The sequence below is a fragment of the Miniopterus natalensis genome, chromosome 2 (assembly GCF_054644295.1).
Source record: "Miniopterus natalensis isolate mMinNat1 chromosome 2, mMinNat1.hap1, whole genome shotgun sequence".
NCBI lineage: Eukaryota > Metazoa > Chordata > Mammalia > Chiroptera > Miniopteridae > Miniopterus > Miniopterus natalensis.
The window spans coordinates 6,854,527-6,878,500 of record NC_142082.1 but is presented as its reverse complement, the minus strand read 5'-3'; the positions used below and the strand labels follow the sequence as shown (position 1 = coordinate 6,878,500).

Genomic DNA, 23,974 nt, shown 5'->3' with positions numbered 1-23,974 from the left:
CCTCCTCCTTCCTCATGATGGTCTCCTGCACGCACCTCTGAGGGCTTTCACCACAAAGAATTCTTACCGCCCCTCCCTTTCCTCTTCCTGTTTCGGACGATTTTCTTTAGAAAAGTGCTCTATATATGTTAAGTCACAATTCTCTCTTGAATATTTTGTAATTGATGAGCAAGTCTAGCTGTCACTTGGAGCTTCTGAATTTATGTAACTCAAATTCAAAGGGGACAAATGTGATATTTCCTTTCCTTTGTGAAGCCATATATTTAGTAAACTGATGATGTTTCATTAGGTCCCAGGAAAGGGACCGCCAACTCAGTAAACACAAAGAAATGACTTCTGCCAGGACCAGGACCAGCCAGTGAGCGAGTCAGCAGTTGCGCCGAAGGACTGCGCCACTGCAGTTCCTGGTTACCGACGACAGGCCAACCTCAAACCAGCCACCTGCTCATCGAGACGAACAACGGACAGATCAGTAAAAGCCAGAGAAGGCAGGTGCTGGATATACTCGGGCAAGAAACTCTGACCCACTTTCCCCAGGAAAATGTGTTTTATCAGAACCAGAAATACAGCAGCCCCAGGGATCCGCCTGGTCTTTTGTCTCCTCCACATGAATGGAATTGGGGTGTCTATTGTGTCCCCCGTGAAGCACTAAGCCGTCCCTCCAAGTAGCTCATGGAAGCTCGTATTTTCAACTACCAGCGTTTTCGTGGTTACTGCAAAATCACTTTGAAACTTGGCTTTGTTTGCTACCAAACAAGACCAACACTGGGACTCACGGAGATACTCCTTTTCCTGCCGAGTGAGAACATACTTCGCTGAGGTCTACACTGGCCAGTGTTTATATATTCATGTCTGTACCTACCCCTGCATCTTTCTCTAAAACCCTGGGTGACACAACACACCGTAAGGTTTCGTCCGTCACTAATAATCAACAGTGGCCAGCTTTGCAGGCAGGTAGCCCTTAGTGCCGAACGCCTCGTTCCAATCATGAAGATTATTTTGTTGAATGAGGCGTATTCCTACCTTTGATGCAGAATTTTCTTGGCAGATTCTAACTTTTAAAAAGGTTCACCTCTGTATTAAGTTTTCAAAAAGTGCAGCATCAGAGAGCTCTGGCGTTTTCACAGGGAGGCACTCTGAGGGAGAACCAGAGATTTCCGCTTTGTAGGCACCACGAGGCTCCTTTGGAGAAACGGCAGCCCTCCGGGCACCCTCTCCCCTTCCCACCCAACAGGGCATGATGAGCCCCCCTGGACCTGTGCTGTTACTGCTGGGTCCCCCACCTTCTGGGCCTCTGCACCCCTCACCTGGGATGAAGTTCCACTGCCCGCTTTCCAGACCAGGTTAAATGCCACCTCCTCCAGGAAGCCTCTCCTGGTCTCACCAGGAAGTGATTTCTCTTCCTCAGATATCTGGCTCATCTCCTTTACCAAACCACGAGTTCTTTAAGGGCCCGACATGTCTAATTATCCCATTATCAGCTTTAGTGTCAAATATAAGATCTACAGTTCAGCTCCCCACTGAACAGGCACTTCCTGAGCCCCTACTGTGTGTGAAGGTTTCTTTCTATCAGGTGGGATATACCACAGATATGTAATACGTTTTGTTGCTTCAACTTTCTTTAGAAATTATTGGTATCAGTTTGACCCCTGAAATTCACACATTAAGTTTCCGAGTTCCATCGAGAATGAATAGTGCTAGTCAGTCAGCACCATACACTATGTGGTTAAAAATAACTTTGGGCCCCAAAGGAAGTTTATGCGATGGACAAGAGTTTCTATTAGTTTAAAGAAGTGATTAATCTAATTCAGATTTCTATACAAAAGGGTTGAAAGAAAATTATGTTTTGGCATTTATAATATTTCAGCTATGTGAAACTCTATTTGTATATTCCATATGGAGGTAAAATATGCCCCATACGAAAATATAAACCCTCATCTTGAGAAAATAAATCAATGTCATCAATATACAGGTTCTTGAAATCTTTGGTCATATTTAGGAGGCAGAATAAAAGAAATGGTCCCTTAAAATACCCTATTTTTAAGTCAGTGATTTTTATTCTATTTTATATAGTTGTTTGTATGGTAAAAAGCAACGGGGAATGGGTAAGGTGCGACTTTTCTTGAAGGCAACAAAAAATGTGGAAACTCAGGAGCATGAAACTAGCATACAGCCCAGCTGGCGTGGTTCAAGGGTTGAGCGTTGACCCAGGAACTGGAGGTCACTGGTTCTATTCCCGGTCAGGGCACATGCCTGGGTTGCGGGTTCGATACCAGCAGGAGTTGTGCAGGAGGCAGCTGATCAATGATTCTCTCATCATTGATGTTTCTATCTCTGCCTCTCCCTCCCTCTCTCTGAAATCAATAAAAACATTTAAGAAATCAGCAATACATCTACAATGATGAGTGGCTAATGAGTCTTGAACCCATTCAGAAATTTCAAACATAAGTTATCACTTATGTTAAAAGTTAGACTGTATTTATTTGCCAAGTCTCATATAGAGACAAAGAAGAATGCTGAGCAGAAATGACACTACCCTCACTGCCATGCTCCCCCGGCCAGGCCAGTGGCCCCAGAGCAGCAGCTACGGGATGGGGGGCGGGCGGTGGAGCGGTGGGGACCTCTGACCTGCACCTTGGGGGTGGCAGTACCGCTCTTAGCAATATCCTGGGTTTAAAAAAGGCCGTAAGAGAAATGTGCTCCAAGTTCTTAAAAAGGGATCTGAAGAGCTGAGCAGAACTGGGGTGTAAGCTGGCACCTCCTACGTGGCAGCTTTGGGAAGATGACTCCACGTAAGCCCCCCCGAGACAAAGGACACCTGAGATCCGTACCTGCTTCTCAGCTTGTTTCAGGAGCTTCTGGAACCTCTCATCTTCCAGCACCCCTGGCGGGAGGTCCGTCTCCCCCTGAGCTTTCAGCTCCTCCAGCTTCTGCCTCAAGCCCCGCAGGGCCTGCAGCTCATCGTTGAGGCGGCTCTGGCGGGTGAGGGAGGCCTGCAGGTCCAGTTCCAAGTCCAGCGATGTGCGCACGGGGCACTCCTGCGCTGCTCGTCGAAGGACAGGCTGGCATACCGCCTGGATGGTCAGAAAACAAACAACGAAACTCCCTTATTACACTGTAGCCACCATTCTGCTTGTCCTGCCTCCTGGCACGTGGTGGGTGCATTTCCTGGCTTCCCTACGCGAGGCATAGCCAGCCAGGTGACAGGCTCTGGCTGGTGACAGGCCAGTGGCAGTGACGTGTGTCACGTCTGGAAGTTTTTCAATGCCACTGCGCGATCTGCATGTCTCTGTCACCTGCTGGAGGTACAGCAAAGATCCAGAGACGGGTCCCGAGTGAGGACATGGAGGACCAGAGCATCCGGCCAAACTGCACGGGACAAGCCGCTAAGCAAGAAAGAAGCCTTTCTGTGCCGGTCGGGAGGCAGCTGGCCTGTGGAGCCAAGATCTGGACGCCCTCCTCTAACCAACCCTTCAATCCGGCGCCTTTCTCGGTTTCCCATCGTCTACTATCAACTCCCCGCTCCGCCCTGCAACCTCAGGCACTCTTCCTGCGGCCAGTCTCATCTGTTCATCAAGAAACAATCTGAGTGTGAATAGGTGAATGTCTGCTGGGGGTTGTAGGCAAAACCCTAGGAAGAGAAGGCACAGGTGTGACCTTGAGGACTGTGGTTAGAGGATGTAGGAGACACTATGAAGTAGCGATGTCTGTGCCACAGAAAGTCAGGGGAGGGAGAGGTGCTCAGCCTAGGCCAGGCTGGCTGGAGGAAAGGGGAGTAAGTAAGGCCGGGAAAGGCTGCACAAGCAGAGGAACAGGAGGGCACTGCCTGCCTACAATGTCGGCAGTGGGAGTGGAAACTAGATTACTAATAAAAGCTGGGACTGTTTGATACAAGAGGGAAGGGACTCAAACTTGAGTAGATTCTAGCTTGAACATCTGGAGCAATGGGGTGCTCATGACAGATGAAAGGGAGGGGCCTGGTGCCCCTTTTCTTAGTTCAGAGCCTTCGCCCATGTCTGAATAGCTTTCATTGTCTCCTTGCCTAACACATTCCGCTGTAAGTCTCTCACATTCTGTAACATTCTGAGCATTAGGTTCCCTTCATGCAGCCTCTGGTCTCACACACTCATTGCACAGAAGAACCACCCAGACACATGCTCTCTTTGATCGTATTACTTGCTTTTCACAATCAGATAGCCTTCCTGGCTGCCACGCACGTGGAGCCTTTCTAAAGACCCCAATGCACGGTGGCCGGCTGGCAAGTGTTTAACAGGAGCTCACCGACCTGTAGGGTTGGCCCATTTCTTTGGTGTAAATACTCCCGCCATAACAGTTTCCAAGCTGTCAGTGTGATGTGACTGAACCATGGGCTCTCGGGAGCGAGCGTGAGGAGGCTTCCGCACAGACCTCGTGCCTCGGGCCTGGCTCTTTGCTTTTCCAGCCAGGTAAACCTTTTCTCATCTCTGCAGATGCTTTTCTCTTATGCCGCTACACCTTTTTCATGAGGTAAGTCCTAAATCAGAACACCATTCCCCGGTCTCTTCTACCAAACTGCTGTCTACTTTAAAAACCGCTTAACAATCTTCTCCTACATGTTTCAGGATTAACCTCTGTCTCGCTCAACCGGTTCTAATAACTGAGTTTATCAGTGACCAACTATTACCCAGCTTCACTCAACTTGTAAACACTTCTGGTTAAAACTTCTCTGAGGAGGGCTGCCACCCTCTGAAAGTATGTGCTACCTAAAAATGCAGGGGACATATAAGGGACTGAGAAGAACCTTCATTCAAGAGCATGTAAATTTAGGGGCTTTTAAAGGATCGAGTAATCTGAAAGATCCACGCCTCAAAATTCCCTGGAAATGCTGGTGTTAAGTAATGGTAGTCTGTTTACCTTTAGAAGAGCAATGTGCTTGTCACTGTCAAGTAACTAGGAGGTTAAACCAGGGGATCCAAGCGTTGCCTGGTCATATACCCAGGACTTCACATGCAGCAGCGTTAAACCAGAGGGTCCCCAGTATAGATGACGACTAGCTTACCTTTCCTCTCCTCGCTCCCAGTCTTCAGCCACAGAGCCTAAGCTCCGGCCAAGCTGGATCACTCTTGTCCCTTGAATGTGTTTCCTACCTGCCCTGCCCTGCCCGGTGTCACTTCACTTACCCACAGCACCTGGCATCCATCCCCCACCCCCAACAAAGCTACCATTTTCTTTTGAAATTGTATCCAGGAGTCAAGGCCACAGTCCTCTCCCACGAGGCCTTTCGATTCTCCCAGCAGCAGAACTCACGCCCGCCTCTGACCCACACACGTTAACAGCCCCGAGTGCTCCTGAGGCCTCCTCCAGGCTGGACGCACCTGCAGGCCGCGCCTCACCTGCGGGCTCAGCACTCACGGTGCCTCGTGCTTACTTCACATGCTGGAGGCTGAAGTAACACAGCCTAGCAAATGATCGCTGAAGCACAGCATTCGTGAACAAATAACCTCCCATCGGTATTCCAGCCACAGTTAAGTAAACAGGAATTTCGGAACTATTTGAACTGTCCTACCTTTTAATTTATTTAAACATTCTCTCAGATTTATCCTCTGAAGGTCACCCAGAGACCTGTGGCCTCCAGAACTCGGCTTGAGCTTTCCCATCAACATCAAAGTTAACCTTCTAAAAATACCCATTTTTAAGCAAAGCTGCTAAAACCACGAGTCCTTTACCAAAATGCACGCCCTTGGAGATGGTACTGAGTGTTACGCTTTTCCCACAACTGCTCAGGAGCCAGACATGGTGTGGAAAAGCCGCAGCCCTCAGGAGGGACACGGCCACCTACTCAGCCGCCCCTTCCCCACTGACACCACACAGTTGATCCCCTGCCTCAACTAGCGAGGATCCAGACCCGGGTGAACAAGCGCTCGCAAGTGCATCCTCTCCCCATCTCCACAACTGACGACATTTTCGTGTCTGTGATCACAGCGGCTTCACTGAGCCCAGGAGCAGGGAGCAATGACGCCCAACAGTCAGTGTTTACGCCCTGCAGTCACGACTCCGGGTGGGTCAGGGACAGTGGGCTGGTGCTGAGGGAATACGTACCCTTTTGACCCTCAGGCTGCGCCGTTCAGTGGAGTTTCTCACGAACAGAGATTTCTTAGCCAGGGTGGAGCTGTCACTGTCACTTCGATTTAACTGGTAATAAAGGGTAAAAAAAGAGAAAAGCACTGCTGACAAAGGAGAGCTTATCATATAAAGTGGGTGGTGAGAACAGTTTCTTTTTTTTAAAAAAAAGTATCTTCATTGATTTCAGAGAAAGGAGAGGGAGGGGAGAGAGAGAGATAGAAGCATCAATGATGAGAGAGTCACTGATCGGCTGCCTCCTGCACACTCCCTGCTGGGGATCGAGCCCGCAACCCTGGCATGTGCCCTGAGTGGGAATTGAACCGAGGTCTCCTGGATCTTAGGTCTATGCTCAACCACTGAGCTATGCCCAGCTGGCAAAAGTTTATTTCTTAAAGAAAACCTTCCCCAAACAAGCTTTTCCCTGTTCATGCTTTCTTAAATAACTTAATTTTTATAAATAATTTAAAAAATTGCCTTTTAGTGGCAGTTATCAGAAGTTACGTGTTAGGATAATTATACATACTCTGAATTAAAATGATCCTTTGTAATTTCAGCTAATCTGCAATATTCATTTTTAAAGGAAAGGCTGATGTACAGAGCTTAAAATTGGAGTTAAGACACAGTTTAGACAACCTAGAAAACTCTGAGCCCAGACAGATGGATCTCACTCCCTCGCAGGCTCCAGGTCTTTGCAGCAATGTCACCTTATCAATGAAGCCCACTCTGAACCCTACTTAAATCTGCGACCTTGTCCTCAGCATTCCCAGCCCCTTGTTTTCACACCACTGGTCACAAGAACCAGGGTTCTGCAAGGGCAGAGCTTGGGTCTCTAGTTCACAGTCAAATCCCAAGTATCCAGGAACATGTTTACTAGCAGGTGCTTACTAAAAACATTTGCTGAACTGAATGAATACATTGCAACAGTATTTTCTAACCCATTTTATAATATTAAACCTATATTACTACAAATCACAAATACTACTGGAAATGGCATTGGGTAAACTGGTGCGAATCCCAAAACCATTCTCCACAGAACTATGACTCTGATTTGGTGTCTAGAACCATTATAAAAAGATAATTTTTATCCTAAAACCCAATTCACGGTTTTTGGTTCAGCAGGACTAGCAGGGTGTATAATATTCAGCAGAGGTCCACCAAAGATAAACCTCACGTCACTTTAGTTTCTGAATATAGGCTGAAGTCCAGATGTACTTCTCAGCCAGGTCCCTAATTCCACTGATTTGCCAAATAAATGGCGCTTGAGCCAATGAGGCATTACATTTAGGGGGAGGGGAAACCCCAAAATCCAAACTGGAAAGAACCCCAAGAGCGTGGCGTTTACGGGCGGCGTGGGGAGCACCCCCAGCGCCGGGCGGGCGGCCCTTACCCGGCAGACGTACTGGCTGCGCTCGCCGGGGGAGAAGGTCTGCGAGCGCACGATCGGGCCGCTGCGCGCCGGGGGCCGCCGCCGCTCCTCGGGGGAGAAGGTCTGCGCGACCGGGCCGCTCCGCCCCGGGGGCCGCCCCGCGGCGCCGGCTTCCTCCGTGTTGGTCTCTTTGTCAACCTGGAACAGAAGGCCGTCGTGAGGAGCTGGGCCCGGACACGCTGACGCCCCGTTCTTCTAAGTACAAAAGAAACATCGAACCTTGGAGACACACTCATCTAGCACTAGGGCCCCTCTGAGAGGGCTTCCTGCGCCCCAGTGGGATCCCCGCGAGACCGACCCGCAGCGGGCGGGGCGGGCGGGGCAGTGTCTGTCCAACAGGGTCACTAGGTGGAGGTGCCACCGCTAACAGGCCAGGCCTAGGAATGAAGGCTCGCGTTACAGAGGGCAAATGCGGCTCTGTAAACAATCTCCTTTGGGCCTGCCTCACCATCAAGTATCACTAAACTGCTGAGTTTTTTCCAGGATAAATGCTAAAGGTAATTAGCTATAAGAAAATGAAAATATATTACGAAGTTACAGGTTGCATAGAATATGCAGTTACACATATACATCCATATGAAGTCTTCGGTCAAGGTACACGTGGTATTATGTTTCCCGGGAATAAAGAACTGAAACTGTCTAAGCTTGTTACAACATCCCATCGCTGGCGTCCTCAGTGCTAGAAAGTAACGTCACCCCTCAGCACGCCTGTTACTTAACTACTTCCTGCTCCCGGGCTGGGTCACCTGCCACCTCCCAGAAGAGATGTCACTCAGAACACCGTTTAACCCAAGTGAGCTTTACATGTTTACTGCATCTTAGAAATCGCAATAAACTGATGACATTTATGAAACTTAATACAATTAAGTAGTCATCCTGGTGTTATCTAGGAAATTCTGAAACTGCTGCTAATAAATATTCACAGAACAGTTGCCAAGATCTAAACAGCACTATTCATCTTCTATGAAAGTTAAGTGGGGAGTGAGTGTTTCGCGCCCATTTTAAAATGTAAAACACGATGCTTCTGGGAGCCCACTCCCACAAATGCCCATCCCGATCAGCTTCTGCATGAAGTCTGGGTGTGGAGTTACGCCCGAAGAGCCAAACTCGGCGGCATGGTGCCTACGAGCCCTGCCTCGGGAGAGCGGGGCTGGAATACTCACGAGGGTGGGCGTCCCGGCAGGTGGCTGACTCCCGAGGTCTTTGGCACAGCTGTTTTCTCCCCCACTCGTGCCTTCATGTGTCTCGGGCACACTGGGGCACGAGCTTAAGTCTTCTGTATGGCTGCTGCCCTCTGGCGACGCAGCTTCAGCCTCTTCTTCAGCCACGATTTCATCGGAGGCCTCTCTCAGCATCGTCAGCCTTCGGGGGAACAAAGCAAGACACACTTTAAGTCAAGCTGGGTGTCCGAGCTCAGCGCAGCCTGGGCACACTCACCGCCTACCAGGGCACGGGTCAACGGACACACAACGGTCCAAGCCATTTTTACTAAAATGATCATGCAAAATAAAATTATCTCTAGTAATCTACAGCAAAGTCACCATTGTTAGGTACTAAAATGTTAAATTCATGAAATTTGACCTAATTCCCAGAGATTAAAATAGAAATATACTGAAAATCAAATATAAAGTTTAGCCCCGCCATTTAAAAATACTGTCACTCACTAGAGTATAACTTGGTGTTAGTTCATTTCCTGTAAAATTACTCATACAATGGAACAGAGCCCCTCTCGGTAACAGTAAAGACACGAGGATTAACAATATCCATTATCAACTGTGCTCTCGGTCCAGCGGGGGGAGGCCCGGTGGGCGAGCCTTAGCCCTGAAACACCAGAAGGCCCTTCGTGCCACGTGACCTTGTCTTTAACAGCCGTGGCCGGGCTTGGGTGGCATTACAAGTAGGGGCACTACAATGTATATATATTCTGTATGAATTCTACTGACAGGAAAGCAAGAGCACCAGCCTGGTTTAGGTTTCTCATGCTTTGCTGAGTTTCACGTTCTCACAAGGCAAACATTTTCTCTGACGACCAAAAGTCGAGCTTTAACTGTGATCGGTGACATACTGACAAGGTGGGACAGCCTGGTAGTTAAACACCTAGTCATGACGTAAAGAAGGGGGAGCTAGCAATGGGTACTGTGAGTTATCAGTTCCTTCATGGTGCGTACTAAGTGTATTTTTTGAAATGTGTGTGAAACAGGTTGCATTTCACATCCACAGGGCAGGCTTATTAACTAAAGACAGCTGGATGAAACTCGTAATCACTCTCACACTCACTTTTCTTTGCGGTGCTCTGGTTTGTACTCACTATAAAGGGCTTTTGATAAGAGCCGAGTATACCTGAACCTTCTTACATCACTCTAGTAAGCTGTGCCTTCCAAATGCCCACAATCTTGTTTTTATGATATATCTTGTCATTCTAATTTGTAGAAAGTTTTCTACGAGCACATACACACAATTGCATGCTCTATATGTATATGCACATCAGTTAACAGTAGTCCAGTCATACCGAACAGTAAAAGCAACTATATATAAATAGTTAATTCAAATAATTGTACATGTATACTTAAAAAACAGATGCAGCCACTAAAATTTGTTTTTAGAAAAAACAGTACAAGCCAGGAAAGATATCATTCTTTACACATAACACGGGAATCTAGACAAAAGCTGTAACAACAGATTTTCCCTTTTTTGTAAAGGACGGGTATGAACAATGGGAAGATCACAGAAAGGACGGTGGGAGTGGTGACAGAGAAACAGCTGCTCAGGAGCTGTTTCCTCAACGCCTGCTTGGACTCACTCAGGCCTAACCGCTGCTTCTGGTAATTGAAAGGAACACAGAGCCAGTTTTTAAACTTACCTATAAGTCTACAATAAACTACCACTCCTTTCAGAGTAGGAACTTTAGTTTAACCTTTAAGGTTTGAAAAGCTCAGGAAATTGTGTTAAAAATTGCTGAAGAGCAGAGTCTCGCTCATGTGTTAACTCTGCTGACAACCTCGCCATGACCTTCTTCAACTAATGATCAAGGACGCAGTTCCTCGGGGGCAGCTTCCTGAAGCTGCGCCACTTCCCATGATTCCAGAATGAGATCTGAACCCATAAAGGTTTCCCTGAGAGTTTCTTATGAGAAACTAAGCCCATGCTCTTTGAGCTCCCCACAGCCAAGGGAGGTGAGGGTTTACCAGTCTCCGTCTGGGCCCCTCTGCCCTTCTTCCGGCCCCGATTCTTCTTCTTCTTGGGCTAATTCCTGCTCCACAGCCAACAGCTCAGCCGACGTTCTTGCCAGTAAGGCTGACACTGCGTCCTGGAGAAGGTAAAACATATGGCGATGAGCGGCACACACCTCTAGGAATAATTTAGAAACTCATCAGGTGGGGACTTCCAGTTGTGTAAAAGAAGCTGGTACTAGACCCAGTTCTCCTGCTGAGAATATGAAAGATGAACAAAATAAAACCCAAAGCAAGAAGCAAACAAACACTCCAGCTGCTTTAAAGCAAAGAAGAGCCACAAAGGCAATCAGGACGAGAGGGCCAAGATCCCAGGCAGAGGGAAATGCGAGGAGGTGAGCGGACCATCACTGCCACTCTTTCCCTTGGGGGCAGGTGTTCAGTCTAGTGGTGAGGCCTACAGACCAGACAGACGGTGCTGCCCAGAATGGTGGCAGTGTTGGTAGAATGTAAAGAGGAAACATGACTGGGGACTACCATGCAGTCAGCACAAAAGGGATCAGGGAAAATGACTCTAAAGTGAGCCCAACTTTCTGCAGTATTTCCATCGAGGCATCTGCCATTCCTAAGCTGTAAATGTGCAGAGCAAGAAGCTGAGAAACAAAGCAAAATCCAGCTGGTTGGAGGCTAAAGCAGTAAGCAGGTATTTTGGCTGCCTCACCATCTTAGGGAGAGAAAAATTGGAGTTCAGGTTCCCCTAGTGACCCAGGTGATCTGCCCACACTGTAATCTGCCTTCCGGAAGAACATTGCATCCTCTCTGGAGGAAGCTATCAGCCAGAGCCTCTATAATTCTTCATATATAACATCCAGCATTCCACTGACACCAGGACCCAGTGACTGAAAGCCAAGAGAAACAACAGACAAAAGAGGCAGACCCACAAGTGATCCATACACTGCAGTTATTTAAAGAAATTTAAAATTTTACAATTACATGTTTAAGAAAACCAATGAAACGATGGAGAATTTCACCAGCATAACCCCCCCCACACACACACACAAATCACATTAGCACATAAGAGTGAAATTACTGAAAATCAAAGAATAAGAGGAAGTTTTTCAAGTGGTGAAAGAAAAAAAAGAGGCATTATCTCTTACGGATCAATACTTAGCAATCGCTCTTCTGAATATCAGCCCCCACAGTTTGAAAACACTTATTCATAAAGACATATGTACCCCCATGTTCACTGCAGCATTATTCACAACAGCCAAGACATGGACAACCTGTGTCCTTTGACAGATGCCTGGTCAAACAAGATGTGATACATGCATACGATGGAATACTATTCAGCCCTAAACCTAAGAAACCCTTACAGGACACTCCACCCTACAACAGCAGAATATATATTCTTCTCAAGTGCACATAGAACACCCTCTGGGATAGACCACATGCCAGCTATGCCATTAAACAAGACTCAATAAATTTGAAAGGACTGAAATCATATAAAATATGTCCTTTGACCACACTGTAATAAAATTAGAATTCAGTAACAGAAAGAAACAGGAAATTAACAAATATGTGGAAATTAACACATTCCCAAATAACCAATGAGTCAAAGAAGTCTCAAGGAAAATTACAAAACACTGTGACATGAATAAAAATTAAAACACAATATACTAAATTTGAGATGCTACTAAAGCAGTGCTCAGAGGGAAATTTATAGCTGTCAGCACCTGTAATAAAAAAAAGGAAAGATTTCAAACTGGTAACCTAATCTCCTACATGGAAAAAAAGCAAAATAAACTGAAAGCAATCAAAGGGAAGGAAAAATAAAGACTAGAGAGGAAATTCATGAAGTAGAGAATAGAGAAATATTAGAGAAATCAATGAAAATAAAAGTTGGTTCTTTGAGAAGATCAAAAAACCTGATGAACCATTAGTGAAATTAACCCAGAAAAAGAGACTAAAAGCTAATATCAAGAATGAGAGAGGGGACATCACTACCAACTTTACAAATATAAAATGGATTGTAAAGGAATAAATACTACAAACACATTAGTAACCTGGATGAAATAGGCAATTTCCTAGAGAGACACAAACTACCAAAACCAACATACGCAAAAACATTCTGGGTACACTTATGACCAGTAAAGAGACTAAACTGTAAACAAGAAACTTCCCACAAAGAAAAGTCCAGGCTCAGTTGGCTTCAGTGGTGAACTCCACCAAACATTTAAAGAATTCAATTCTCCTCAAGCTTTTCCAAAAGGTAAAGAAGGAAGGAACCCTTCCTAACTCACTCCATGAGGCCAGAATTACCCTGGTATCAAAACCAAACAAAGACATCACATGAAAACCATGGAAATATACAAAAAAGTCCTCAAGAAAAAGTTAGAAAACTAAATCTAATAAACATATAAAAAGGATTATATGCCATAACCACAAGGGGATGTATCCTAGGAACGTAAGATTGGCTTAACATCTGAAAATCAATAAACCATGTGAATAGAATTTAGGACAGAAACCACATGATCATCTCAATAAAGGCTGAAAAGCTCTTGTCAAATCCAATAACCTTTAATGGTAAAAACACTCAACAAACTAGGAAGAGGGGTTCCTTAATCTGATAAAGAGCATCTACAAAAAACCCACAGCAAAAATCACATCAACGGTGAAAGGCTGAAAGCTTCCCAAGAAGACCAGGCACAAGGCGAGGTCGTCTACTCTCACCACCTCTTTTGATCTGGCACTGGGGGTTCCAGCAGGGGCAGATGGGCAAGAATGAGAAATGCAAAGCAACCTGAAAGGAAGAAGGAAACTCACTCTGTTTCCAGAAGATATAATCTTATATGTAGAAAATTCTGGGAAATCCACTAAAACTATTAGGACTAACAACTTAGTTCAGCAAGGTTGCAGGACACAAGACAGACAAAAATTAACTATGCAATGAATAATATGAATAAGCAATTAAGGAAATAATTCTATTTATACGGGCATCAAAAAGAATAAAATTAACAAGAGAAGTGTAAACCTGGACTCTGAAAACTACAAAACATTGTTGAAAGTAATGAAGGAAGACCTGAATAAATGGGAAGATGTCCTGCATTCATGGATCATTAGACTCAACACTGTTAAGGTGGCAATACCCCCAAACTGACCTACTGACTCTATGCAATCTCCATCAAAATCCTAGCTGTCTTTTTTTGTGTGGCAATTGACCAACTGGTACTAACATTCACATGGAAATGCAAGGGACCCCAAACCATCTTGAAAAAGAAAAACAAAGTTTGATGAGTCATACTTTCTGATTTCAAAATAACTACTAACCTATAGGCATAAGTACAGACATGTAGACTAATGGACAGAATTTAGAGTCCAGAAAAATAAATGCTCACTTATGGTCAAATGGTTTTCGGCAAGGGTACCAAGATAATTTGCTGGGGGAAAGAATAATAGTTTTTTCAATGAACGGTGTTGGACAATTGCATGCCCACATACAAAAGAGTGAACATGGACCCATTCTTTACATCACATACAAAAAAAATTAATCAGAGACCTAAAAATAAAACTAAACTTTAAAAATTTCAGAAGAAAACAGAGGAGTAAATCTTTGTGATGTCAGGTTTGGCAAAGCCTTCTTAAATATGACATCAACAGTGTAAGCAGTGAGAGAGAAAAAGAGACAATTTGACTTTCATCACAATTTAAAACTTTGCTGCAAATGAAATCATCAAGAAAGTGAAAAGACAACTCACAGAATGAGAGAAAATATTTGCAAGTACTTTACTGGATAAGAGACTTGTATCAAGAATATATGAGGAACTCTCATAACTCAACAATAAATAGATAAAATAACCCATTTAAAAAATAAACAAGGGACCTGAACAGACAGTTCTAAAAAAAAAAAAAAAAGCTATACCAATGACCAACAAGCTCATGAAAATATGCTCAGCATCATTAGTGATTAAGGAATGAAAACCACAGGGACACCCCTGCATACCCACTAGAATAGACAGGTTAACAACGTGGGCGAGGGTGCGGGAAACTGGAATCCTCACACCCCGCTGGTGGGAGTGTAAAATGGTGCAGCCACTTTGGAAAACAGTCTGGCAGTTCCTCAAAATGCTAAACATAAAATTATATGACCCAACTAGTCCACTCCTAGGTACATACTCAAGAGAAACGAAGCACACCTATATAAACTCGTACACAAATGTTCACAGCATCATTAATAATAACAGTAAAAAAGTATGAACAGCCCAAACGCCCATCAGCTGATGAACAGGTAAATAAAAGGTGTACGTCCTTACAATGGAATGTTATTTGGAAATAACAGGAATGAGACACTAATACATCCTACTACATGGATGTACCTTGAAAACATTCTGCTAAGTGAAAGAAGATAGTCACAAAAGAACAAATATTGTTTTTACCCATTTATATGAAATGTCCATAATCAGCAAATGTACAGACAGAAAGAAGTCCAGTGGTTGCCTTGGGGGAAAGGGGTCAGGGAGACCGGGAGCGACTGCCAGTGAAAGGGTGCGGGCTTCCTTTTGGGGTGATGACCGTGTTCAGTATTAGGCTGTGGTGATGGCTGCACATGTCTGTGAACAAACTAAAAACGATTGAATTGTGTGCTTCAAATGGGTGAACTCTACTTTAAATGGGTGAACTGGATGGCGTGTGAATTATACTGCATAGAGCTTCTAAAAAAGCTCACCCACAGGGGGACCGTCTGAAAGCACCTGAAAGCCTTCCTGAGTGTGGGCCATAAGCCTGGGTGTGGGATATGAACCTCCAACACGTGTGTCTCCCTTGCCCACCACCAGCGTCCACTACAGGTTCTCGCACACAGAGGGTCAGAGGAGCCCTGCTGCTTTAATGATCTGACTGTGCCTAGTAAAATCTTTCCCCACAGATAATCTAGCATAAGCCGGAACGCAGTAACAATACCCACGGATGCCCGGTGGGGGGTGAACGGCCTCATACAGTGCCCCTTTGTAAAATTTTTGAAGTACTCAAGTATGACTATTGGTTACAACACACTTTGTAATAGAAAATATTTCTGGGGATTGATGTTATAAATGGAAACTAAGGTTATGTTCTAAAATGTAAGAGTTTCAACTGTATAACTTGACAGTGAACACAATGTGTAAAAGTATAAATTTAAATCAAAAGGCTTTTCATGGTCACGTAAAACAATGAAGCCTCCACATCAGGTTACTTTTATGGGAGGAAGCGTCAGCAGAAACAAGCGATTCTTTTGTAAACGATACGTGAAACAGCCGGAAATTATCTTTCATTTTTCGGAAGCTGGGAGGGGGAAGGAGTGGACGTGAACAGAAACGCGGTGGTTCCGCGGCGTTCCACACGCCGCAACTGTCACTAACCGCAGTGGTCTGTCCTCTCTGCCTCTGACTCACCAAGTCTATCGGGTCCACCGGTGGCTGGGCTGGTTGAAATACAGAATCCTCGTGTTTTTCTTCATTCCTTTTGGGAGGCATCTGCTTAGAAGGAAGCAAGTTATACCACAAGGTGAAAATCTCATTGGAAAACGGCAGATCGGCCAGGCTGATCTGAGTTCCAGCCTATGGGAGGGAAGAGAGAAAAAGAGAGAAAACAGAATGTTTAAATTCAGATTTGCTTCTGATGGAATTAAGATTATTGGGCAAGCTTGTTTTAGGGTAAAAAAAAATGCAATATTCATGACATAAAACATTGGTGGATTTTTTTAAAACCCAAAGATGTTTTATATTTTCAGGTGTGACCAGGTAAGAACTGATCCTAATCTGAGAGCTAACTCTGGGATGGTTTTGTGAGAGACTATTATGCCAAAACTTAATAACTAAGCATGTGACATTTCGTGTGAAATTATTTTTAAAGAAAAAGTTAAAACATAAAAATTTAAAAAACAAATGACTAAGTATAAAATATGCTATGAGTGATCTATAAAAATCCATTATCCACTGAAAAATTTAAAAACAAACAAAAAACTCCACTGTTGTTCTTAAATGAGAAATTAGAAAAATTTTACTTGGATAAACAAGTAATAAAAAAAAAAAAAAAGGTTAAAAGCTTTTATATTCCACCAAATCACACTTAGCATCCAGAATCTAAGTTAAACTGTACCTAGTGTAACACTGTCGATTAACATATTTATTAACTCTATGGATGCTGACACAAGTCTATTATACTAAGCCTCTCTGACGCCTGACAAATCTGTTATCTTTGCTTCTTTCTAACTTTCTTTATTGTCAGGCAATGTTGGATATTTTTTATATACAGAAAAAGAAAGATTAATAAGAAATCTCCCACTCTTTTAAACTTTGTGCATCGTGAAACATGTGTTTCTGTTTCCTACCGTACTGCAGAGAAAGGTTCAGTTAGAGGCCCCCCCGTTTTATAACCCATTTGAATACTTGCCTGGTGTGTAACGGTTTTCTGGTTATAATGCACAGCAGTGCGTTAAACTCACTGTTAGTTGCACAGAGTCTTCTGCTTTAGCATTTAAATATCATAGGCCCTAAACAGCAACACACGTCCTCCTAGAAGCTCTGCCACCGGGGCTGGGAGGAGCTGAAGGACTTAAACACTCAGTGTCTTGCTCGATTTAAATAGGTAACAATGAACTATGTAGGGGGCTGTGTGAGCACATTACCTCTCTAAGCAGTTCTTTATCTGAAAATAGGAGTAATCACACCTTTTTCATGAGACAATGTGTACCGAGCACCCAGCACGAGACGCGCACTGAGAGTAAACATGCTCCACGGTGACAGAGGTCACCGGTCAAAAAGAGCTTCTTTAGCCAAAGGGTCGAGACGGAAGGTATGTTTTACAGAAAATCACGATGTGAAAGCAGATGTGAGGGGTCTGGAGTAAAAGTGAAAACCCGAAATCACTCCTTCCGATGGAAACCGGAACAGCCACGGGTAGGCCCGAGGCACTGGGCAGGTTTGTGGTGACATCGGGCTGGCGAATGGCAACTAGAAACCCACCAGGCACTCCTCCCGGCGGTGGGTGCTCACGCAGCACAGGTCCACCCGCAGCGTCTTCTGCTGCAAGGCCGTCTGGGAAATAGCCACTCGGAACATGTCATTGAACAGAAGGGACTCCGTGGCCGGGTGGACTTTTGTTCGAAACAGGCAGCTGACGTCCGCCGAGGAGGGCAGCAGAGCAACCCTGAAGTACCTGCAGAGAGAGCAGACACCCGGGTCTCAGAGGCTCTTCAGCTGCCCGGCACTCCGGCTGCGGCCTGAAATTACCCGTAAGAGAGAAGCCTGGGGACCAAGGAGCTCGGTATCAACAGAGCTTCGTCGCTGTCATAACGGGGCTGTTCCTGCTCCGTGACACAGAGGCTCTGTCCCCAGCCTGCCGGTGTCTCCAGTGCCCGAGCATGGGCCCCAGCCTGCCACGCCCCCCGGGCCACAGCAAGGGCACATGACAGGAAGGTGACCGGGAGCAATGCCCTTGGGACAGATGAATCGAATGCCCCACCTTCCCATGTACAGCCAACTCCCAAATGGGTGACTTGTGAGCCTGGGAAGGTGGGGACACACTAAGCTGATACCGCTGACTTTGTCCCAAAGGAGACTCATCCTCAGTATTTAACAAGAGACGTCAGCAATCACGTCCCAGGAAGGGAACACATTTATCCTACTGGAGAAAAAGAACGGCTGAGGAGCACGTTGTGAAAAAAACTTAAAACAGATGAAATTCAACAGTCAAAAAAATCACTGTCTAGCACCTCAGAAGCATCAGAAATGATAAATTATTTTAAGAGTCTTAGCTTTGCAAAATTCAGAAGAGTTAGAGAAAGAAAGAACTTCTGATACTGCTTCAAAGTGCGTTTTCCGAGCACACATTATATGAGGACGCACAATTCTTGGAAACAGCAGGAGATATTTTCTTTTAAGTCCTGGGAAGAGAACACCCAATAAATCCCGGCCCCCACCCCCAGCCCCCACTGCCAGGCCTGTCTAATTCAAGTTCTAAGAGAGGCCTCTCTCCAATGGAAAGGACCATAAAGGCACATGTGGACTGAGGAATGTCTTATTATTTCTGTATTTATATAAACATTGATCATGGAGACGCAGTGCTAAAATCCAGGTGGATCTGGCCACTGCAGTCGAGGCTGGAGGCTCGGCAGAGGTCCCTTTCTCCGCCCAGGGAGGCGGGTACTGGGGAGCAGGAACGCGGGAAAGAGCGTCTGCGTCTCCAGACTTCAGCTTTGCCCTGTACAGCGGCTGAACCCGCTGCAGATCCTAAATGCTCCCGGGAACAGAGGCTGCTCCCGTCAGGGGCCGTCGGCCGGGAGAAAGGAGGCAGGGCTCGCTCTGCTCGGGCTCCTCCCCAGCTGGGGCCGGGGGCTCCTCACCGACACCCCGGCCAGTGCCGGCCACTACACCCCGCTGGCCGGGACTCAGTCAAAAATGGGTTCTGGCCCAGCCGGGCGTGGCTCAGCGGCTGAGATTCGACCTAGGATCCAGGCGATCAGGGTTCGATTCCTGGTCAGGGCACATGCCCGGTTGTGGGCTTGATCAATGACTCTCATCGTTGATGTTTCTGTCTCTCTCTCTCCCTCTCCTTTCCTCTCTCTGTAATCAATAAAGATATATTTAAAAAAAAAAAAAAAGATTCCAAATTTGCATTAAAAAAAAAAGGGTTCTGAAGTTAAAGGGAAAAAGCCTGTTTCAGGGCTACTTCATCCTGGTCGTCACCTTCGGCAGTGTCATTATCTGGGCCACGGTGCTCCTGGGGGCACCCACACACTGTGTGGCGTCACGCCACCGCTTCCTCGGGGTTCACGGCTTCGTGAAGTGAAATAAACTGAGACAACTTTAAGGAACTTCTGGTCCCAGGGAAGGGAGTGTTTGATGATAAAAACATGAAACTGTTACACGCAGCGCGACACCAGGTTTCCCAATGCTGTCCTGATAAATAAAATTTAATCACTCGCCACATTTTCAGGGTAAAGATCAGAAAATTCCTCCAAGCCAAGTGGTGAGCCGTCACGGCTCAGCAGTAACAAAAAGGTTAACTATTTCAAAAGATCACACCCCACCCGAGCGTAACACAGGGTTCCTGGTTGAAGAGCGAGACAGAAAGTCTTACTTCCTATTCTTAATAATGAATCGGCTGAGTAACAACCAAAACCCAAAACGCTTTTTCGAATTTCCCTTTTCTCTCGCCTGTCTGTTGTCGCTAAGGCCTGGCCGGCCCCGCCACGTGTCTCCACGTCTCCGCCGGCTGGATCGCTTGATTACAGTGGAAAACTGTCACACGTGGGCAGTTTCAAGCTCATGTGCTCTCCACGGATTTTACTTACACTTTTGAAGTATGAGGTATCAGGAAGGCGTGAAGGTTCCGGAGTTGTGCTATAATCACCACGAAACTTGACCTTTTCGCATCGTATCTGTGGAAAGAGGAGCTGATGAAATGAGGGGAGAGCACAGGCTCCTAGAGGCGCCCCCCCGGGCACGCTCCTTTACCTGAGTCCGATCTGCACCTGGGCCGTCTCCACGACGGAAGCTTCCTCCTCGGTGTAAGTAACGTCTTCGGCTTCACTGGGCCTGGGCGCAGGGCGACAGCGGGCGCAGGAGGACAGGTTATTAATGGGGATCTCGGTGGCTCCGGGTACTGCCTGCCGCTTAGTCAATCTGAATGGAAACCTGAATCACCAGCATCCCTGCATCCATCCCAACCACGGGCCGGTCCAGGGAGCGCTCGCTCTGAGATCTTCCATCACCTTGTCCAGAGGGGTCTGTCTCTGACCCTTTACGGGGAAGACTCTCTGATGCCCAACCTTCCTGAGCCTCCCTGGGGTGCACTGCACCCCTGGACACATTCCAGCCTTCCAAAACCTACTCAGGGAGCTCGACGGGCCAAGCAGATGTGGGCAACCCCTCCAATTCTCATTCAAGTCAAGTTTTAAGTCTCAGAGAAGGTGAGGTGTCTGAGCACATCCATGTTTTGGGGACACTGAGATGTCCAGGCACCCTGTTCCCTCAATGCTACAGCTGTGCCGCTGCAAAGAGCGGACTGACGGCAGGACATCCCAGCCTGTGACCCCCCCCATGCCACGATGGGGTGTGAGTGATGGGAAGCCCCCCTGCTGAGAGGAGCCCTTACTGTTTCACAAACGCCTCGTAGACCCCGCTGTCTCCAGCCACCGACTCGTCAGACACGGCGGCCGACACACACGCCGTCCTCTCCCCCAGCAGGTGGGCTCCTCTCCTTTTCGGTATCGACTTTTCCACATCTGAGGAGGGGAGAAGGGCAGCATTCATGAGGATTTCTTATTAGGAAAAGTTAAATATAAAACACACAGTTGGGTTCTGCCAGAACGAAATTCCCATCCGAGAAGCAAGGATGTTACTATTCAAACCGACAGGTGTGGGTGATTCAAGGCTTCGTGACTTATAAGGTTCCCGGGACAGCGGTTATTGTGGTCAACATCTGATGAAGAACAGGTTTTCCGTTGTCCTGAACCACTTTGAGGGGAGGGATGGCTGACACACATCCCCACTGGCCCCTTGCCTCCGTGTTTCAGGTAGTCGCTGCAGTTACCACACGCAGGGGAGAACTACCTGCCTCCCTCTAGAACCAGAGGTATTTCTAGAACCGAGAGCATCGAGCGCCTCAGTGGCAGGAAAGGACGCTCTCTGGCTGCCCCCTCGCCACATGCAAGTCTACATCTCCTGTAGAAGTTAGAGAAAAAAACTGTTTCACTTAGAGGACTGCTCACCAGCTAATACCATTAAGAAACACCTTTGTGTTGGCGCTGAATCTTGAGCACCAACTACCACTTGACTTTTATCTTTATATTCACACACCGGCATCCTGCGGCGAGCGAGGGGGTTCGCTCGGAGCTGTGCTCCTGTATAAAAGCTAGAAGCCTGTGGGGTCCTTTCATCCTCGGCTGGGCAGCAGGCACCGCCCTGGGTCCCCCCCCCCGAGTCGTGACTGTACATCTGTTAGGATGCTTAGGCTTTAAGGCTTCAGATTAGGGCGCTGATTGCCGGCGGTGGGACCGCTTTTTCCTGGAGAATGAAGAGCCTTCTCTCCGCCCGCCCCCTGCGCGAGGTGAGGGTGATGACACCATTTATTGATTTCCCCCAGGAACAGCCCCGGCAGCTGGAGACTGACTCTGACAATGACAGAGACTGACTGTGGGAGGACTTTGGAGTGATTCCAGCTCTGTTTCTGTCGTCCAGCAGAGCCCGGTGCTAGAGAGCAAAGTGTATACAAAAGGGACTTGACTTCATCTGCATGAGACTCCAGGGCACAGGGGGGAGACGGCCAGCGTCAGGGCCCTGAGCCACCCGCCCCCACCCGAGGTCAGACATCCCTGAATAGACCGTGCGTTGGTGACCTGACCCGAAGAGCCAGGCAGCCGCACACAAACCACACAGCTGTCCTGCACCTGCCCCGGCCCCTGCCCCAGGCCCCTGGCAGGCGGGGTCTCAGTCCTCAGGATTGGAGACCACACAAACAAGCTGGGTTCTTCTAGCTCCTTAAACATCTGAACTGGCCAATCAAGTAATACTTAGAATTCCTAGGACCATAAATACCTATTAAATATGCTTCTTGAAACAGCAAGGAGACACCTGCTAAGAGGCCTGTCCTCTGTGCTGCGGACACGCAGTAACGCGGCTCTGAACAGGCCCCGGGGGCCAGGCTGAGCTGTATTTCCTGCTTCCTTCCAGGCTCCTGCTACAGCAGACCCCCTGCTCGGACCACACCCGTGACCGTGTGCCAACAAGGGTGCCATCTCGTTCTCTTTACAACCACACCCACCACGAAACAGCTTCTGCTTCACAGAGGAAAACAATCACGAGAAAGTGGAATTCTCCCCGTCTCTGCCTCTGAGCACAACCGCAGGAGGGAGGACTGTCTGCGGCTCCTTCTCAGCTGCAACTAGAAAGGGGGCCAGAAGGTGGCAGGGTGACACTGTTCCCCGCAACTGGCTTCCTGCAAGTCAGGCAGAAGGGGAGCGTCTGGCAGGAAACAAAAATTGTATTTGTAGAGAATTCCCTGGGCAACCTAACACGGAGCCCCGGTGCTAATGAGCTGGTATGCTAATTGCTTTGGTTTTCATCTGTTTTAGGCCGACTTTGAAAAGCAAACCCTTTCTCTGCCCTGTTCTTTCAGAACCAGAATCTGTTCGGAAGTATAAAGTGTGTCCACAGAGCACGCTCCTGCCACACACAGGGTGTCCAGACAACAGAGCAGGTACGTAATGATTAAATTATCACCAAGGGAAGGTGATTTTTATTTGATAAAGAAAAGATGTCTCCAGGGATATCATTTAAAAACTCCTTAGATGAAGCCAAACCAAAAAGAGCAGCAAAAACAAAAGTACCATGAGTTCACATGAAACAGTAACCCTCCGATCATCCCCCTTAAAACAGCTACGCGGAGCACAGGCCAGCGAGCCCGCCTTTACCTGCAGCTCCTTCGTAGAAGGGCTCCCGGGCCCCTTCGGGCAGCCCTTTGCCCTCCAGCAGGGACTGGGCCGTGCCTCCCGAATCGGCGTCCAGCAGCATCTGACTTTCGCCGAGGCCCATGTCTGCGAAGTGGCTGCTCAGCTCACAGTCGTCAAAGTCAGAGGTGAACTGGTGAAGAGGGACGTCGTGGGGAGACATGGGAAACGTGCCTTCTAACACCAGGGGGGAGCCAGGAGGGGACAGGGAGGACAGGGAGGACCTGGAGGACAGGGACGTCACAGACTTGGGGGCCTCGGCCAGCGGGGGAGCGTGGCCTGCTGCGGCGGCCGCCGCCCCGCAGGGGCCGCTCTGGCCGGGCTGGCTGGGGGACTTGACCACTTCGTTCTCGTGGATGGTGGTGATGGGTCCGGAGGGAGTGTAGCCACCCTTTTCTTGCAGAAGGAAGTCCAGTTTGTACTGATAGTCCGCGTCCAGCTGGTCGCCCTGGCTGCTGTAGTAGAGCTCGCTGGAGCTGAGGGAGTTGAGTGAGCCTCTGCTGGAGGTGTTCAGGGACCCCCGGCTGGAGGCCAGGGAGCCCAGGCTGCTCCCCGACGACATGGACAGGGTGCTGGCGGAGAGGCTGCAAGAGGAGCACACACTGTAAAAACGGCTCGCCCAGGAAACCCGAGCACAGCCCTGTTGGCGCCTCCAGACCCCGCGAGGCCCGGAGCGTCCTCCGTGGCGGGGCAACGAGCTCGCTGTTAACCCACGGATCTCTCGGTTTCTCCACGGACACTCCCGACCCGGCTCTCTAGGTGCTCCCTAAGCAGCAGTCCTACCCTTACTAA

General features: G+C 47.5%; 1 protein-coding gene across 1 annotated transcript in view; it reads right to left on the bottom strand.

The window, feature by feature from the left end:
- WWC2 (WW and C2 domain containing 2) overlaps window positions 1-23,974 on the bottom strand; it is a 131,100-nt gene that overhangs the window by 7,311 nt on the left and 99,815 nt on the right. The window contains exons 11-21 of the mRNA XM_087814072.1: window positions 23,147-23,766; window positions 20,830-20,959; window positions 20,190-20,270; window positions 20,027-20,113; window positions 17,697-17,889; window positions 16,125-16,289; window positions 10,714-10,835; window positions 8,692-8,890; window positions 7,490-7,666; window positions 6,079-6,171; window positions 2,832-3,074 (exon numbers count right to left, since the gene is read on the bottom strand). Coding sequence (XP_087670198.1) covers window positions 2,832-3,074; window positions 6,079-6,171; window positions 7,490-7,666; window positions 8,692-8,890; window positions 10,714-10,835; window positions 16,125-16,289; window positions 17,697-17,889; window positions 20,027-20,113; window positions 20,190-20,270; window positions 20,830-20,959; window positions 23,147-23,766 — 2,110 coding nt within the window. The remainder of the gene's footprint in view (window positions 1-2,831; window positions 3,075-6,078; window positions 6,172-7,489; window positions 7,667-8,691; window positions 8,891-10,713; window positions 10,836-16,124; window positions 16,290-17,696; window positions 17,890-20,026; window positions 20,114-20,189; window positions 20,271-20,829; window positions 20,960-23,146; window positions 23,767-23,974) is intronic.